At 57.0% G+C, this 18,942-nt stretch overlaps 1 protein-coding gene across 7 annotated transcripts in view; it reads left to right on the top strand.

The window, feature by feature from the left end:
* TTC7A (tetratricopeptide repeat domain 7A) overlaps positions 1-18,942 on the top strand; it is a 106,927-nt gene that overhangs the window by 62,535 nt on the left and 25,450 nt on the right. For 6 of the 7 annotated variants that reach the window (XM_006083380.3, XM_023747019.1, XM_023747036.1 and 3 more), the window contains 5 exons: positions 1,890-2,007; positions 3,178-3,235; positions 4,307-4,379; positions 6,326-6,486; positions 18,817-18,933. In XM_006083380.3, the coding sequence (XP_006083442.1) occupies positions 1,890-2,007; positions 3,178-3,235; positions 4,307-4,379; positions 6,326-6,486; positions 18,817-18,933 (527 nt within the window). The remainder of the gene's footprint in view (positions 1-1,889; positions 2,008-3,177; positions 3,236-4,306; positions 4,380-6,325; positions 6,487-18,816; positions 18,934-18,942) is intronic. The other variant, XM_014447516.2, reaches the window with a different exon arrangement.

Here is an 18,942-nt window from a genome sequence, read left to right as displayed (position 1 = left end):
CTGAGCCAGGGTCAGAGCTGGGGTCGGGGACTTGTCCACCAGTGCTCTTCTTGCAACCTGGTTCTGACTCCAGCAGACAGAGCTCAGCATCTCCAGCTGTAGGCACACCCGCCAGTTGGGGCTGGGCAGCCGGCAGCCGTGGGGTTTCCTGAGCTGCTGCCTCCCCCTGAACCCCAACTCCTAGGGTCTGATGGTGTCAGAGGCCCAGCTCCCTGACTCCCTTGTTTTTTGTATGTTTAATTTATTTTTATTGATTTCAGAGAGGAAGGGAGAGGGAGAGAGAGATAGAAACATTGATGATGAGAGAGAAGCATTGATTGGCTGCCTCCTGCACACACCACACTGGGGTTTGAGCCCACAACCCAGGCATGTGCCATAACCGGGAATCAACCATGACCTCCTGGTTTATAGGTCGATGCTTTACCACTGAGCCACGCTGGTCAGGCTCGCTTGTTGTTGTTTTTTTTTTAAAAAAACCAGCCTACCATTCTGGATGGAGGTGGCCCATTGCCCAAGCCAACAGCTTGAGCTCTACCACGAGGGCACTGGAGGGCTACCCTGGTCAGCATTTGTCAGGGATGGTGGTTGGGCCACAGAGGGATTCAGCCCTCCTCTGTCATTTCTATCTGGGCTCTCAGCTCACCCTTGTACGTGGGGCTTATTTTTCCCCTCTCTGTTCACTGACTGGGTTCTCTGCTCCGTCAGCCTTTTCCCTGCACGTGGTTCGCCACCGCTGTGCCCAAATGGTGGACTCAGCTCAACTCGCTTCTCCACGCCGATGGCCTCCGTCTCAGCATCTCAGCTCCATATTCCAGGGAGAGAGTCCGTATGGCCAGTGGTCAGGCCACCAGATGCAGAGTTTCCCCTCTCCCAAGGGAGCAGGGCGGGCCACACTGGCTTAGGCGCCAGAAGCCAACTTAGGTTTTCCTCTGCTCCCTGGTTGGCTGACCTCATGGGCCTCTCCTGGGGGAAGACACCCCACACAGGGGACCTTGGGGTGGCAGTGGGCTTTGGCTATGATCTGTTAAGCCCCTTTACTATGGGGTAGAACCCATCTTTGTTCCTGGTGACACGCACTTGGGTGCACTGCCACACCAGGCTTGTGGGCAGATGGCATTCCTGGGCCTGAAAGGAGGAAGGAGCTTTTCTTGGAGGCCTGTGGGCTGGGAGTGGACATGGCCGAGGCCCCTGGCTGCCCCCTCCCTCCCTAACTGGCCTGACCACATGGGTAGCCCAGAGGCTCTGGAGGCCTGCCTTGTACATGCCCCTCTCTCTGTCACATGTTGTATATGATGGTACATGCACACGTGACCTGTGCCAATTGGTCCCTTTCCAACTGGAATAGGACAAAAACCACCCCAGGCCTTTGTCCCCTGAAAGCTTTGAGTTCTCTGTGTCGGGGAGCGAGCTCACAGGCACAGCAGAAGCGGCAGCCTGACCACTCTGCGGGGTGGGCAGTGGCCCTCAGGCCCAGCCCAGACCCCTGTCTGTTCCCCCTGCCCTGGCTTCCTTCTGCTGACAGGGACAGACACAGGTACCTACAGAGGCCAGATGAGGAAAGGACCTGGCTCAGACTGGCCTGGGCCTGGGTCCATGCTCTCAGCAGAGCAAGTGATGGGAGACACAGGGCCCTGGGATGAGGGACGCTTTCTCTGAGCGAGGTAGTGCCCTTGAGCACAGGCCCCTGGGTGGGTGGAGAGGTCCAGGGAGTCACTGGTAGAGGTAATAGCTTTGATCCATTCTGGCTGTGTGGCCTTGGACAAGCCACTTGGCCTCTGCCCACACACAAGGAATGACAGTTCTGAGTGATCGGGGCTGGTGACTGTGAGTGGCTTGCATGCCAAGGCCAGCAAAGCCCTCCCGGTGACCTTTGCCTCTCCTCTTTGCAGCTGGAGGAGGCGGAGTGCTTTGCCATGATGGTGATCGACCGTGGGGAGGAAGCTGGGGAGTTCCTCTCCAAGGCCTACCTGGCGCTGGGTCTCACCTACAGCCTGCAGGCCAGCGACGGTGAGTGCCAGGGTCTCGGAGCCTCTTCTTGGGGTGACTCAGGCCTCCTAATGGCCTCTTGTTCCATCAGTGTCTACCTCCCAATACACCCCCTTTGATTCCTCTGGGATAGATGTGTATACACACACACACACCCCTTAGTCCCATTTCCACTCTTGTCCACCCTTCACACCTCTCAGAGATGCCTTCTTCATCAACCAGTTTTTCCCACCCTTCAAGGCCCAGCCCCAGCTCCTGGCAGAACTCATGCCTACCTCTGCCTCTGGGACCCTTTGTGGTACTGGCAGCTGTAGTGGGCTGCCAGCCCTGATCCCACATTCTAGTTCATTCTGGTTCACCTTTAACCTTAGCACTGCTGTAATCTTCTGGGGTCTTTTGAATCCCCCTCCATGCATAGTGTAGAGCTGGGTATACAGCAGGTGTTTAATAAATACTTGCACTTGGAGGAGGGGTTTCACTACTGCTACTCAGAGCCTAGCATTCACTCTCCAACCCTGACAGCTCAGCTGTGTGTCCCCATGGATCAGGCAGCCACCTACTTCTGTATCCATGCAGCTTGAGAGAAAGGGAGCGATGGACGCCCCCAGACTAAACCTGGGATAGGAATCGGCCCCTGAAAGTATAATAGAGGTTATGGGGTGGGGTGGGGAGGGAGGGAGGGGAGTTAGTGCTCAGTGGGTGTAGACTTTCTGTTAGGCATAATGAACAAGTTCTGGAGATGGATGGTGGTGGTGGTTACACATATTGTGAATGTACTTAATGCCACTGAGCTGTACACTTAAAATTTGTTAAAATAGCTAAAAGAGAAGCAGCAGCCTCGTGATAAGGAAGCCCAAGGAGGCATGTGGCCAGGATGGAAGTGGGAACCTCTTTCTCCAAGCTCAGGCCTTTGAGAGGGTCAGGTTGGCACAGGTGACAAAGAAGGCAGTGGAGTGGAAGGGCCTGGTGTGCCAAGAACCATGCCAGGGGGCTGGGGTCAGGTGGACACCCCACACCCTCCCCCAGTAACCAGGGCAATGGGTGGCATCAGTGGAGGCTGTTGGAGTGCCAGCATTTGCCAGACAGGGCCTGATGGGGCCTCCCCTGCAGAGCGTGTGTGCCCTGGGGTGGGGCAGGGCTGGTCGCACCCTCAGCACCCCCTCATGGCTGTCTCCATCCTGTCTTCCGCAGCGACTCTGAAATGCAGGCAGGATGAGTTGCACCGGAAAGCACTGCAGACGCTGGAGAGGTAAGGGGGCCCGAATTGCACAGGGGCACAGGTACCAGTGCGCATGTTTGATCTCAGTGGACCCTCTGGTGTAGATGGAGCAAAGGTTCCTGTCCCCATTTTATTGACCAGGAAACCAAGGCTCTGAGAGCTCATGCATGAAGCAGAGACAGGCCTTTGGGGTTGGGTGGGCAGTGGGGCCTTTCAACACTGGTGGGCCCTCCCTCCCCCCAAGGCTGAGCCTCAGCCCTCCTGAGCTCAGGGTTCTAAAATGGGAATAATAACCCATTATGTTGTGATGACTACCTGAGATAAAGCAGGAAAAGCACCTTGCACAGTGCCTTACCTGTGCAAAAAAGTGCCTTACCATAGCCAAAAATTCAATGGCTATGAGGACTCCCCGTCCATAGTCCTCCCAGAGATTTCCTGGCAGCCACGGGGTCAGGAATATGCAGGTAGGGAGGTGGGGAGGGGAGGCAGAGAAGACCTTTCCCCAGCAGCAGCCTTCCCTCCCGCAGACCCATCCTTGCTGAGCTCCTGTCTCCACACAGCCTTGGCCCCTGACCTCCCCCCGACTCCTTCCTCAGAACCCTGTGTGTCTGATCCCCGACCCCCCTAGCGCTGATGTGGAAGCTTCTGGGTACGGACTCCTTGTGCCAGCTTCCCTGGAATATGCAGCACACTTAACTCCCCCTGGGCAGGTTGTTCCCGAGCCCAGGGAGACCGGAGAGTCCCATCCTGGGTACCAGGATAGGGGGACATTTTCTTCCTTTCTCTGCCGCCTCTTCATTCCTGAGGCTTCTTGCCCAGAGAGGCCGTTCCCAGCGCCTCCACCCTCAGGAAGTGTTTCCTTCTGTCCTACGGTGGAGATGGCAGGCTCCAGGCTCTGTATAAGACCACCGCAGGGCCCCAGCCAGGTCAACAGCTGCCCCTACCAGTGGCTTTCTGCCCAAGCCATCACCTGCCAGCTGGGCACCTTTCCAAGCAGACCCCCTGGTGTAGACGGGGCACACGGGGCATGCTGGAGGCCTGTGTCAGACACTGGTTGCTCTACCCTTGGTGACTGACTTGGTGCTCCCTTTCCGCATACAGAGCCCAGCAGCTGGCGCCTGGCGACCCCCAGGTCATCCTCTATGTCTCCCTGCAGCTGGCCCTCGTCCGACAGGTGGGTTCCTAACCTCCAGGTCTCTGGGGGCTGCTGACCTTTCCCTGGCACCATTGCTTTTACCAGCTGTGTGACCCTTTGCAAGTGACTTGACCTCTCTGAGCCTCTATTTCTTTACCTGTGACAGGAGCACCTTCAAACTCCACCTCAGAGGGACCTAGTAAGGATCAAGTCAGAGAGTGTGGTACAGCCCCTGACCCAAGTGGGCCGACAGGGGCATCGGGAATATGTAGCACACAGAAAGAGAAGGGTCCTCGCCATAAGAGTCAGGGTGCAGCGGAGGGAAAAGCCAGGCCAAGGCAGGGTTGAGGGAAACCAAACAACAACCTGACAAGTCCAGGGAAACAGTTCAGTGAGCCAACTGGAGATGAGACCAGAGGCCAGGAGTTGACACAGACAGTAAGACCAGCCTCCAGGCCAGTGGACACGGCTCCACGTACCCCTGGATGAGGCCCTTGACACCTCCCTGCCACTCTCTTCAGGAGGACAGACAGCGAGATGCCTGGGACCACTTTATCTTCAGTCTCTGTAGAAGAACCGGTGCTTTTCTTGCCATCAAACTTGTGATAGACCTTGGGTGATGTGTTTTTGGATATCTTTAATTTTCAGCCATCTCTGATGAATGGCAGCTATTGTCTCAGAGAGATGGCTGGGCCAGCCCAGTGGAGCCTGGCACCCAGTGTTCTTGGGGACCCCAGATCTTGGTAGCATCAGTGGGTCAAGGACCCCTAAATGGACTCTAAGCTGGCCCCTGGCCTGCCTGGGTCTCAGGCCCACTGGCCTGTTCTGCCCAGAGCATGTATTGCTGCCCGAGCAGTGAAGGCTGTGGGTGTGGCTCCAGCCCAGGATGATGGGGTCCACTCTGGAGAATCACCAGGGTAGGAGCACCCTCGGGGAGGCACAGGCAAGCCAAGCTGGCAGCCACACTGGCCTTAGCTTCCTCCTTGCCTTTCCTCAACCTTTCCACAGAGGAAGGTCCTCATGGGAACTCTCGGGGTCCGGCACCGCCCACAGGCTGCACAGAGGCCAAGTGGAGACCAGGCAGGGGCCGGACACCCCGGGACCCAAGGCCCCCACTGGCCTGCACCATAGGTCCCCCAAGGAACATGGGGGGATCGGTATCTGAGATTGGATAAGAAGCCAGGCTTTCTAAAAAGACTTACAAGGCTCTTGGGAGGATGTGGACAAAGTCGCAGTAGTTGGTCTAAGTGCCAGACCTGAGAGCGTGGGACCACACGCCCCTCAGGACTAGAAGGAGGAATCCTACCTGGTCCTTAGCTGCCTGACTAGCTGCCTGGCTTTGAGGGCGTGAAGAAGGAAACACATTTTCACACGTGCATGGTCCTCTGCAGAGCATTTGTCCACGTCCCCTCAGCCACTGCAATGGCTCTGGCTGCTCTCATTTTGCAGCCTAAGAACTACAGCTCAGAGAGGTGAAGCCCCTTGTCCTAAGGCACCAGCTGGAACATGGCAGAGCTGGAGTCCTGCCCCCATCTGACCCCATGCTCTTGCCACTGTGAGCCTCTGAGTAGGAGGGGCATTTATTTGTCGGCCCCTGTCACTGCATGGACCGGTCCAGAGAAGAGGGCCTGGCTACCTTCAGGTACAGACTAGTGGCCTGGTGGTTCTTAACGACCCCCACTCCAGCTTAGGAAATGCTTCCCAGTGTCTACAGATCTTCTGTGCTGCACCGCACACCTGCTCCTCTTACTTCCAAGTGGGGACAGCAGAGGCTTCCTGGGCCTGACTTTGGGCCGCAGATCCCTCTTGCCATGTGACTGGGGGGTGGGGGTGGGGGTTCTCATCAGAGCACCAGCCCTGCCCCTCAGTGCCCAGGGTCTCAATTGAGTCTCATGTCCCCTTGATGGCTGGTGCCTGGCACCAAAGTCCTAGAGGGAGGTGTGGGCCGCGGGGAAGGTCACCGAGCTGGCGGTTCTCTCTGGCAGATCTCCAGCGCTATGGAGCAGCTGCAGGAGGCCCTGAAATTGTGCAGGGATGATGCCAATGCCCTCCACCTGCTGGCTCTCCTCTTCTCCGCCCAGAAACACTACCAGCTTGCGCTGGACGTCATCAACATGGCCATCACGGAGTACCCCGAGAACTTCAAGTGAGTTCCCTGGGGGCACCACTGGCTGGGGGGCGGGGTGGCCACAGATGCAAGACTGTGAAGAGATAGGAGCAGAGCTGTCCTGATGGAAACACGGAAAGGGGATTCAGGCCCCTCCTCAGTCCCCAGGCCCAGCACCTGGCATTCTACTGCACGCTGTCCCTTCCTAACTTCTAGACCGAATGCTTTCTGCTGGCAGAATCACCTCCCCTGGACTAATGTGGGGAGGCTACAGCCGCCTTTGAAAACCTGCTCAAGCCCATGCTGTTTGAGGCACAGCAGGAGTGGGGTGTGTCCAGGATGTGGGGGGGCCTCTGGCTCTCCCTCAACTCCTCCCGGCCAACCCAGGGAAGGGCTTCCGCCTCCTGCCAGCTTCCCCCATCCTCCCTGGCTCTTGGCCTGGGTGAGGAAGCCAGCTTCTCCCCAGTCCTCCTTTCCTTATTGGCAGTGGATGCACTGTCCACCCACCCCTTTCCTCCAACCTCAGGTGTCCAGTTCTTCCCCAGGATGCTTCACTCACTGAGTGTCTTCCTGGGTAGGTGGGGGAGGTGGTCCTTGCTGTGAAGTTGGCGGCTCCCCTGGGAGGCCCATGGGTGGACTTCTGGGCCTCCATGAACACCTGGACCTGAACTCTAAGGTTTGCACTTGCATGCATCCAGGACATGGCTTTCCTCAGACCCTCAGAGGGACCCTAAACCCAAAAAAGGTGAGAAGTCTCGATGCAGACTGTGCTGTGGTCAATTTGTAGGGTAACTGTGCCCCACTTTGTCAGCTGTGTCCCCGCTTCTGCAGGCAGGAGCCTTCTTAAGGGACAGCCTCCCAACAGAGCTCCCCCATCCAGACACCACAGGGCCACTTCTGGGGCCTCAGGGGCTGGGGCCCTGGGGCCAGCAGCAGGGAGACCGCTTTGAGGTCTGAGCCAAGAAGGAAAGTGAGTCCCAGCCCGGAGGCCTCCTCAGGGTCTTCTGTTCCTTTATCACTGCAGAGAGGCCCGCTGGGGAGCTTTTGGGGGCCAGAGCATCCCATCCCTGTGATGTCTGCACGCTGGGGTTCTGGGGTGGAGAAGCAGTGACAGGTTCTTGTCTCTGAGCCACCCTGAGCCCCTCACCTCCACGACCATGAGGAGCCCAGCTCGATCTGAGCCAGCCCTAAAAGGCTGAGAGGGTAACTGGAGGTAATATGGGAGCTCTGACCACCGGAACTGTGAGGGGACAATCCCTGTTCCTTAGGCAGGAAAAATAAATCCATCTTTTAAAAAGGTGGGGTGGAACACCCACCTCCCACACAGCTCTGGAGCGACCATGACTCTGCAGATAAGTCAATACCATTCCCCACAGATGAAACCCCGGAGCACAGAAACCCACGGATTAGCAGGAAATGTCACTGAGTCCATTACCGGTCAGGGATCACTGAAAAATGTCATTGCTCTTCAATGGAAACTGTGTCCTGCTTCTCCAGCTGCTCCCTGCATTGGGAACAAGCTGTGTGGCTCTGGCTATTGCCACAGCAGTTAATTAAATGACCGATCCAATAATATCACTGCAGAAAAAAAAAAAAATCAAACCCCCTGACGTCAGCCCAACAAGGTCTGTATACTCGGGGGGTCTATCTGCCACTGAGCTCCCCCCCACCGGCTGTCCCAGGTGGCCGAGGCCTTTGGAGGCTGCAGAGCCTGCCTTCGTGAAGAAAGAGGCGGGCCAGGCCAATGTCAGGAGTGGAGGAAGCATGGCACAGGGGAGGGTGTCGCTGGGTACAGTGGACCCCTTTCCACATGGGCTATCCCCTTGTGAGGCATGCCTGCCCCTTAACCTGTCCCCCTCCAGCAGCTTGCCCCTGCTCCCCATGCCTTCGTTCCTCATCTGCCAAAGACTGGCATCTATCCTGCCTCCTCTGCTCCCGAGGTCTGTTGTGAGACTCAGGCAAGAAAAGGTCTTGGGGTCGGTGTGCAATCCTGTTGAGGGACAGCAGTGTGGAGGGGTCTGGGAGTCGGCCCACTACAGTGTAAGACGGCAGCAGGTGGGCAGTGCACGTGGGCCAGGCGCTGGAGGCGGGAGCCCTGTGTGTGAGGGAGGGCAGGGACACTCGGTGAAAGGTGTTTATGCTTTTCAGTGGCACAAGTGGCCACTCTTCCTACAGGCAGTCTCAAGACTCCTGGAGAAAAACCCAGCTTTCGTGGAGTTGAACTTTTTAAAATCCTCCTGAATTCAGGGATTAGAAAGCAACGCAAAGAAGCCTGTTAATTTCCGTGCTACGGGCTGACCTTTAGTTAATGGAGCTTGGGTTTAAAAAGGCAGGAACGTGATGAGGCAGAGACTGCCGGCCGGCCGCAGGGACAGTGTGAACCTGGCACGGTGGGAACGAGACACTCAGCAGCTTCCTGAAATCCTGAGGGCTTCTGACTAAGCCCTGGACGCATGTGCTGGCCAGGCTGGTGCTGGTTAGACTGCAGGGGGCCTCATGGGGGCAGCAGCCACCCTGTTTGGACCTGGTTCCAAGCCAGGCCAGGCAGGGGAATGTGAAAGGGCCCGTGCCAGCTTGGAGATGCCTTTGCTAGTCTTTTCTCCTGGTCCTGGGTGTGGGAGGCAGCTGGGAGGCCCTGAGAGGAGGGACAGGGATATGGGGTCAAAGGGAACGGGCCCTGATAAGCGTGGTGGTTCCTGAAGCCCAGGGCTCCTTGGGGCTCTGGTTTTAGGTAACAGATTCCTTGTGCTTTAGTCAGGCTGCTTGTAGTGAAAGTCGCCATGGTAACCAAACAACATTCCTGGGCTAATGATGGGAGCTTTCCAATAACCAGCCTGTCAGTCACTGCCCCCACCCCAGGCCTGGCAGCCTGCCAGACGGGTTTTGAAAGCCCAGGCCATAGGGCTGGAGGCAGAGGAGCCAACTGGCTTGCCCTGCCCAACTCCTCAATGCCAAGCCTGCCTCCTCCCACCCCTGTGGATCAGGGTAGGCCCTCGTGGGAGTTTCTGCCCAGCCACCTCAGGTTCAGGGGGACTTGAAAGGGCCTGGGGGAAGGTGTGTCAGAGCCCCAGGGGCCCTCCCCAGCACAGGAACAATGTGGCCCTCTGGACAAGCTGGAGCTCGCACGTAAACAAATGGAACCATCAAAGCCATCTCCCCAGAGAAACCTAAGCTGTTTTGGAAAATGTTTGAGCTGATAACTAGGCGTTGGCTGAGGCCAGACCTCAACCTTATCCGGTGAAGGCTAACATCGGCCCCAGGGCCACCTCTCTGATCTACCTGGCCTGCCTCAGCTTTTTCTCAAGTGACATGTGACATGTTTGTAGTGGTGCATTCCCGGAGCAGGTCAGGGTCCTGTTAACATCTCTGACTTAAACCCAGTGTGTTTATTGGATGGATCCTATTAGGGACTTGCAGTAGATCAAAGGGACACTTGAAATACCAGCCTTCCCGTGAGAAGGCTGGAATCGGAGGTATGAGCACAAACCTACTTTATCACTTTGCCGCATTCATTAAACATGCTTGGCTGCTGCAGCCCCACTGAGGACAAGAGCCATGGCTTACACCTGCGGGCCGTGTGGTCGCGGGGTGTTAAGCCAGGCATAATCACTGGCACTGGGCTCTCGTCCCCAAAGGTCAGTTCCTCCTCGCTAAGCTGGTTTGACATTCAGCGTTTCCCTCCGCTGGCTGTTCCCTGGTTGCTCCCTGCAGCCGCCTGTGATCTCGCTCTGTGTGACACAGCAGTCACACAGGCCTCGGTCTCCCCAGAGGGGGCTGCTCACACTCAGACTAGGAGGGCAGACGAACTTTTGTTTTTTGTTTGCGGAGGAGAGGAAGGAAAGGAAAGAGGTATTTGCAGATTTTTCCAAAAGGAATCCTTCTTTTGTTCTGAAGTGGCTTTTAGCCCTTTGCTTCCTGACTCCACGATCTAACTCTGTGCTGAGGCAGGCACCGGGGCCCAGGGCGCACCATCCTCTAGCGGGAGGGGCCCAGCCCGCAGAAGAGAGGGCAAGGGCCACTCATGCCCATAGAGCGGGGTTGCCTTCCCCTTTGCCGGGGGTGGTCTTCAGGTCCCAAGGGTCTGCTCGCTGGGCAGAGATCATAAACCAGGACCAAGGTGTTTGCTTCTTGGTGTCTTATCCTGGCTGGGAGCCTAGCTTCGTTCCACCTGAGGCCCTTCCTTCTGGAAGTTCCTCCACCCCCGAATGGCTGCGGAATGGCTCTGGGTGATGTGTCCATACCCTTGGAGATCGCGAATTCGTGTTTGGAGAGTCATCTGGAGGTGACTGCGGGTGGCTTGCAGCTGGGAGCAGTGGGCCTGGAGGACATCAGTCAGCGGGTGAGGAGGCCTTGCCGTACAGTCAGCCACATGGCGTGCACGGGGAGGGCGGTCCTCCAGGTGAGCAGGGCTGGGAAGTCAGGGGAGGCTAACTCCAGAAAGCAGAGCTCGCAGGCTGCTGGTTTTTTAAGCTCAGTTAGATCACAGAGAATGAATTTACCAGGGGAGAGATCAGCGTGGGCCTTAAACATTAGGGGACATGGGTCAGTGTCACCATTGGTTTTTAGGGCAAAGAAGAGCTGCCATCGGGGTCACATTGGGGTTAGTCCATGGGAAGGTAATAAAGCCGGGCCTGGCTATGGCCTTCTCCCTCTCCTGTTGGAGCTTTAAAATGATAACCTCAGAGAGCACCGGGTGAGATTTTAATCAGTTAAGTGCCCTGGTGGAGTCTGTCCTGGAGGCATGACAGAGGCGTGTCCCTCAGTGACCCCTGGCATTTCTGGGCCTCTCTGTGACTGCCTGGTGATCAGCCTGAATGGGGCAGGGGGCGAGGGGGCAATTGGCTCCTACCCAGAAGGGCTGCTCCCCTTTTCTTCCTGCCCCCATCCTGTCCTGGAGGGAGGGGGTCTGTGCCTGGTTGGGCTGGCCCCTCCCACCCCACCCCCAGACCTCCATCCCTGCCGGTCCAGCCCTCTAGGTGCCCTCACTTGGCTTCCGAATCCTGCCCATCCTCAGAGGCTCCCCTCACTCCACTGGGTCTGGAAGCCGCTGTATGTTCCTCAAAACTGACCCACTCAACCGAGTGCTTGCTCTTTTCTTCTGCTTGGTTTCCTGGTTGCCTCGGATGTGTTGTTTGAGCTTCCCCGGAGCTTGGAAGCACCTCTGGGGCAGAAACTGTGACCTGTCCTCTGCCCCCTCCTGTCCTCCTGGAGGGAGCCTACAGCTGGGCCCAGCACCAAGTAGACCCTCCCATGGGTGGGCCATGGGGAGGGCGGAAGGGAACACAGGGGGACGTTGGCATCCTACAACCCTCAAGAGTGCGCACACCCCTTCCCCTGTTTGGTTGTTGTTTTGATTTATTTATTTTAATTTTTATAAACCTCCTACTTTAAAGGTGAAACTAATGGGAAAGTTGGATGATATCTCAAGGTCAGGTAACTGCTGATGGCAGAGCAGGAGCCAGAGCCCACAGCAGCTGATGAGCTGAACAACCCTGGGGAGCTTGAACCCACAAGCTTCAGTAACATTAAAGCAGCGGTGTGCCCAGTGCCTGCTCTAAGCACTTCACCTGCATTTACTCACTGAAGCCCCTCAGCAACCCTAGGAGGTATAGGAACTGCCATTGTTCCCACTTGACAGATTAGGAAACGGAGGCACGGATGTAAATAGTAAGGACAGGGCAAGCGTGGGCTGGGCCCTTTGTGCTGTGCCAACCCTGCACTATTTCCACGTAAGAACCCCCAGGGCATATGGCTATTGTCATTCCCATTTTATTGATACAAAACAGAGGCTCCGAGTAGTTATATGACCTGCCTGGGATCACATGGCTAGAAGGAGGGAAGCTGGGATTGAACTTGGGTTATCAAACGTGGACCCTGCTTTTCACCACCACTGAGCCAGACCTGGGGCAGCCTGTGCTGTGTGCAGGCTTTGGCCTCCCGGCCGAGTGAGACTTTCCAGAGGCGTGGCTGCCTGACTCAGAGAATAGCCTGCTTTTTCACTCAATTATGTGTTTTCTGTAAAAATAGAACACTTCATTAAAACAGCACAGTGCAACCATCAGCTGGAATTACTAATTACTGTCCCTTAAAGAGATAATGCCCCCTTTTGTGCATTCGCCACACCTGCCGCCACCCCTTCCCCCAGTGTGGAGGGCTCCCCTGACGACCAGGAGCCAGAGGGATCGGACAGAGCTACCCACGTCCCAGCAAATGGACGAATGTGCCGGTGGGGGCAAGAAGAGTGGAGAGTTCCGAGGGGCGCCCTGCAGCTGCACCTCCTTGGGGTGATCTGACCCTGGGAATGCCCGCAGCTCTCCAATGAGTCTCCGTTGAGTGACATTAAGTCAGGTATTAAGGGTACAAAGATAAGAAAGACGTGGTCCCTGCCAGAGCGCGGGTCTGGCATGGAAGACTGGTAATGAGTGAGCCATCCGGGGGAGGGGGGTGACAGCTGACCTTTCTCGGGGGTGACTGTGCACCGGGACTTCCTTGATAAGTTCTATTGCCCGTAGGCCCCCAGCAGCCCTCCTGGGTGGGGCCATTACTGTCCCTGCTTCACACAGCAGGTAGAGCTCAGAGAGGTGAAGGCACTTGCTAGGAGGCTGAGGGGCTGGCGGTATCTGATGCCAGCGGCCATGTTTCTGCACAGTGTCCTCCCTTTGACAGGGAGTGACCCAGGGGCCACAGGTGGCTCCCCTGGGTGCCAGCAGTTACTGTGTTCAAGTGTTTATTTTGCATGTGGAGTAGTTTTATAGGGAGCTGCTCTCAGGAACATGAAGGGAAAAATGTGGACCCGCTGTACCTGCCGCCCACACAGCCCAGGCCCTTCCCTGCAGCCAGCTCTGCCCACCAAGAGTGTTTTTTGAGGGGGTGCGGGGGGCAGGGGTGAGCAGCCAGGGAGGGAACCCGGCAGAATGATGGAGGCTCCTGGAAAGGGGGACGCAGACGAGGTGATCTCTGACCCCAAAGCATTGCTTGCTTAGCCAGAGACATTGTCACAAAAATATCTCCTGTTCACAAAGCAATTCTTTTTAAAAAGAGATGTTGGAAAGGCTCATGCTTCCCCATTCTGAGGAGGCTCCCCCTAACATACTTCCTCTTCGCAGCAGTGGAAAGAGAGGATTTGTCTTTGCCTCGAATGGAACGGCTCTGAGTCCCAATCCTTTTGACATAATTAGCAGGCCCATCCTGATCCTGCCCCAGGAGTGAGGCCAGGCAGGGCCCAGGGCGGGCGGGGAGGAAGAGGAGGCGGATGCCAGGCCTACCGAGCATTCCCCTGGGAGCCTCCATCATCCGCCCTGGCCAGAGCGATGGGGAAGATTGGCAAAGCTGGTGACCCGTGGTGACATCCAGAGACACTGACCTCACTGGACTCTGTCTTCCCCCACAGGAGGGGGCTGGCCCAGACACAGACAGACACACAGACAAACTCTACAGGGCTGGACTGGGAAGGTGATTCCAGGGGTGGCAGGTCCCCGCCTGACCAGAGCGCAGTGGTAGACGAAGTGGCTGAGGGAGCGGAGGCCGAGGTGCCCGCTGGCTGCCGAGGCTTTGGTGGCATTCTCAGGGAGGGCGTCAGCTCCCGGAAAGTGGGCTTGTGGCTGCACTTGACCTCCCTGCTGGACCAGGGCGCACAAGCTGCGTCCATTGGATGGGGCTGTGGAGAGTGCCGGGACCCAGGACTCTTCCCCCTGCGGCAGCAGCCTCGCCCTGGGTGGGACAGTGCCTGGCGTGTTTACACTGACCCTCGCTCTTTGCCCTTCTCCGGAGAGAACACGCACTTTCACATCAGCCTTCAGATGCAATGGCGTGGCGGGGCGTGCGGCCTTAAAAGACCTCAGTGTTTATTCCACATGGGCTTCTACAGCTTAAAAACAGGAAAGTGCTTGCAAGAGGGTCACAGCTGAGGCTACTGTGGGTCTGTCCACCCTCCATCCTCTTCCTTTCTCTTACGGGTCTGGGGTCCCAGGAGACACGAGGAGGACCACCTGCCTTGCCGAACAGGCCATGAGCGTGGGGGCTCTCTGCGAGCTTTCAGAGGCACCTGCCTGGAAGCGGCTTGCCCGAGTCTGCCAGGTCTGCAGGTTCACAGCGGGAGTCCCTTCCCTGAGCCTGAAAGCAGCTGCAGGTTCTCAGCTGTGGGCTCCCTGAGCAGGCGGGGCAGGAGGCCTCGCTCCTGCTTCACAGGTCTGGAACCTGGGACCTGCCCAGCTGTGCAGCCCCGGAGCTGGGACTTTGGCTTGGGTTTCTCACTCCGGGGCCAGTGTCTGTCCACGCTGAGCGAAGTCACAGTGCAGGGCCTGAGGACAGCCACGTGGCCATTCCTGCCCCGGAGTGGCTATTGTCAGGGTGCGAGCAGGCTGCTAGGTGCCAGCATTCCAGGCCTTCCTGTCTCAGACTCTTCCCGGTGGTTCTGTTGGCTCTGCCTGGGTGACTGTCCCCTGGGATGAAGACCCCCCCAGTCACAGGGAGCCAGGCATCTTCATGACGTGTCCAGAATGCCCTGTTCCTCCCCAGGCCCTGGACAGCTTTGCTTCCGGACAGCTGAAAATGGACTCGGCCCGCGCGCTGCTTGCTGGCTGCGTGAGCCGAGAGCCGAGCTCACTGAAGGCAGGAAGCAGCACGTGATCTGATCCCTCTCCTGCCTTCCTAGCCGGGAAGTGGGATCTGAACTCAACTCTGATTTAACAGGATTGTGAGGCCTAGACCGTGGCTGGATCGTTGTAGCAACACACGATTTCACAGAACTAAGCAGACACCATGTGCTCAGCGCTGGGTCGGGCACTGGGGGAGCTAGGAGGACACTGGTGTGGAGGGAGGCAGGGCCCTGTCCTTCAGGTGGGGGATTAAATAAATGGTGGTTTTACCATCTGTAGGCAAGATTGGCCACATACTTGTCTGAATTCTAAAATGTCTGATATATGTATAATGTGACTAAGTGCTAACTGTAGACTCTCCAGAACATTCAGAGAAGGGCAGGGTGGTCATACTGGGACTTCTCGGAGGAGGAGGACTTGGAGCCACTGGATTAAAATAGTGGGCTTTTTAAAATCCTCAGAATCCTTTCTTCAAATGACAGTTTAGGTTCATTCAGGATATAGGACATGTGTACCAGGGGCTGGGCTGGGCTGGGCTGGGCTGGGCTGGGCTGGTTGAAGGGGCTGGGCAGCGGGCTTGCCCCTGGTATCCCCCCACTGCTCGCATCTCCCCATGGCCCACCCAGGAAGCACGGCGCTCTCATGCGGCTGTGGCCCATCGTGTGGGCCCAGGAGCGTCTCCCACCAGCCTGGGTGGCCACCAGCCTCCTCCAGCCACTGTTTGAAGAATCGATTCACCCACCCTGGCAAATGGGATGGAGGGTTAGGCCTGAGGGTCTGATGGTCTTAGTCAGGAGAGCAGCATTGTTGCTCCTTCAGAGGGAGCAGAATTATTTGCTGATCGCTGTTGCAAGAAGGTGAGAAGGTGGGAAGTGCGCAGATGAGCATATCCTGACGCAATGAAGTCTGTCCTGGAGGGGTGTGTACAGCCCCCTTGGGAACACAGAGGGTGACCTCTGGCTAGGACTTGGCCAGATGTTGGAGGGGGAAGGGTGAGTCCCAGCAGCCTGTCCTGCAGTTCAGGGAGCTGCTACTGTGCATCTGAGCAGTGCACGGGCCCCCCAGGCCATGCGGAGGGGTGACCGGGGTGAAAGGTGGCACACAGGCATTTGCACTGATGTCATAGATACTCGGGACAGGCTTGCTGTTGAGGAAGGTCTCACTGGCCGTGCTGAAGGCGACACCAAGGAAACCTCAGGAGCTCATCTGGGGCCTCCCAGGATCTCGGCGTGAAAGGCCTGAGCAGCCCAGAAAGGATGTGCTTGGGTTGAGAAATTCTGCTCTGGGTCACTCATGCTGATGGAATGTCAGCAGCCTGTGTTGGTAGCAGTCCCTGTCACGCCAGCTCATTTCTGTTCCAGGCCCGTGATTGGCCAGGTCTGCCATGGCCCCAGCCTGGCTCTCGGGGATGCAGGGAGCAGAAGGGGCAGGCACCCTAGCAGAGAGGGGATGCTGAAGAGGGGGCCGGCATGTTGGGGGAGACTGGGTGTTAGGGGGATGCTGCAGGGCTGGTCTGCCCGGAAGCTGTCAGTGAACCTCCCATCCCAGACCTGCCCTGGGGACTCTGCTCCCTCAGGGGAGGGGCAGCCTTGGCATAGACTTGAGCCTGGTAGTTTCCTCCTTTCCCAGGGCGGGCTTTCACTCCTCACCCACACCTGCAGCTCCAGCCACTGCCCCGGCCATGCTTCTCCTCTGTCCCCCACTCCTAACCTTCTCCCATCTCACCCTCCTGTTTATCAAATACCAGCAGGAACCCTTCTCTGTTTTTACCTGGCACTGAGTCTGGTCCAAAAATCCAGCATCTGAGTCTCTGGGCCAGTTGTTGTTTGTAGCACTGCTGTTACCTTGAAGGCAGAAACTGTCGCCCATGTCATGTTCCCTAAAGCAGAGGCTCCAGCACCTGTGGAGTGTTGGCCCCTTGGAGATCTGGGAAAGGAGCAGGGGTGGGAGGGCCAGTTCTCCCAGCAGCTGCCCACTGGGGTGCTGAGACCACACTCGGCTCAGGCCTGTGTAGGCCACACTGTGGGGTCATGGTTTATGCCTGGGGACCTTGTAGGTCAGCAGGGCATCCTGAGCGTCTGGGAAGGCTCGCTGAGGGAGGTGAGGTTTAAAGTCCATCATGGGGAATGGATGGAAATGGAGAGGAGAGGCCATGTGGAGGTGGGGGTGGTACCCTATGCGCAGGGTACAAAAGGCATGTTTGAGGAAACGTGAGAAGGAAAAATATGCTTGCCCAGACCCCAAAACCCCTCCTCTAAAAAGAGGACTGGGGCACATTCCACCCTCTTCATTCTCTACCAAGTCGCAATCTAAGAAAAACAAGGTATGAGGAGAAAGGATCAAAGTGAGGCGATCAAAGTCCTTTGTGAGCCTGGAGGCACAGGTCTCCATACTTATGAGAGAGGGGGAGGTGGGGGTGCGGGGGGAGGCCCTGAGTGAGGGCGGTCCGAGGGGAAAGTTCCCAGATGCACACCTGGCCTCCCTGTCCGGGGCCAGCCCCTGCTGCACCCTTAGGTCACAGGGATGCTCCCTCCCTAGATGCAGGACTGGACTTCCATGAGGGCCTGTGTGCCCACCTCAGATTGACTGGCAGAACCACCCAGCAGCAGTCAAGTTCAGGGCCCAGCAGCCATGCTGGGAATAAAAGGGTCTCGTTCACCACCCAGTGAGAAGCAGGAGGCTTGGTCTTGCTTGGGCCTCCGTGGCTCAGCCAGTCTGCTGGTGGGCATCTGTGTTGCGGGCAGTACCCATGATAAGAGTGCAGTATCTCCATACCCACTGGTAAATAGCCACTGAAACCTCCTAAGTGTCCCCAGCTCTGCTAACAACCTAAAGTCTAACCCCTGGCACTGTGGGGTGTCCAGACCCCACCCAGTCCTGGTGGGCCAGTCTTCCCAAGGTCTCTGCCGTGTCCTGGGCAGAGGAAGGTAGCCCCCTGCCCCTCCTGTAGAACCAGTTCTTTCCCTCTCTTCCAAGCCCCTGCGAGGGTCACATCCCCACACCATTCTTCCATCAGAGGACTTCCGGTTTTCAGGTTGAAAGAGATTCTGTGTTGGCTCTCTCCCTTTGCACAGTAACTGTGTTCCTGAATGGTGACTGAACAGGACCTCATGTAGCTTTAATCCTATTGACTATATATAAGGGGACCAGGCTATTTTAGGAAACTCAATGAAAAATTCTTTGATCAAATCAAACATGGGTATCCTCATGTATCCTGGATCAGGAAACGAAGTCTGTAATTCAGTTGAGGAGATGCTAATTGAGCAGCTGTTGTGTGCTGGCAAGGTAGAAAGCAGGACTCGGCCCTTCAGTGACCTTTTTACCTGGCTGAGCCTCTTCCTTTGACTCGGAGTTGCTTTCTGAGTCTGCCTCTTATACAAGGCCCCATTGTGGGCCTGTGCGACTTGTCAGATAAAGATAGCCACGTGGTCAGTGAGGATGTGCAAACAAAACAAGACTAGTCACCACGCTTGACAGTGTTTCGGGGGGTGGGGCAAGATAGGCTATGATCAGGGGACACGTGGATGAGCAGTGTGGATGCTGACAAATGCAGAAGAGCGCTTTGTGCATTGGCTCAGAGTATGGAGAAACTGAGGCACGGAGAGAGCGAGTGACCCAGGGGTGTAGCCGAGGCCACCACGTTCGTGGTCGTTCTGCCTCCTGTGGGCTGGGGGCTGCTCTGGTAGAGCTGAGCCCCCTTAGGGTCCCACCCTGGGAGGGAAGGGAGCCCTCTGGGGCGGGTGCTGACTGCCGCTCTCTCTCCCCACCACAGCCTGCTGTTCACCAAGGTGAAGCTGGAGCAGGTACTGAAAGGCCCAGAGGAAGCCCTCGTGACCTGCAGACAAATGCTGCGACTGTGGCAGGCCCTGTACAACTTCTCCCAGCTGGGGTGAGTGGC

The sequence above is a fragment of the Myotis lucifugus genome, unplaced genomic scaffold (assembly GCF_000147115.1).
Source record: "Myotis lucifugus unplaced genomic scaffold, Myoluc2.0 scaffold_6, whole genome shotgun sequence".
NCBI lineage: Eukaryota > Metazoa > Chordata > Mammalia > Chiroptera > Vespertilionidae > Myotis > Myotis lucifugus.
The sequence above is the reverse complement of the archived record's forward strand: the minus strand, read 5'-3'. Positions and strand labels throughout refer to the sequence as shown.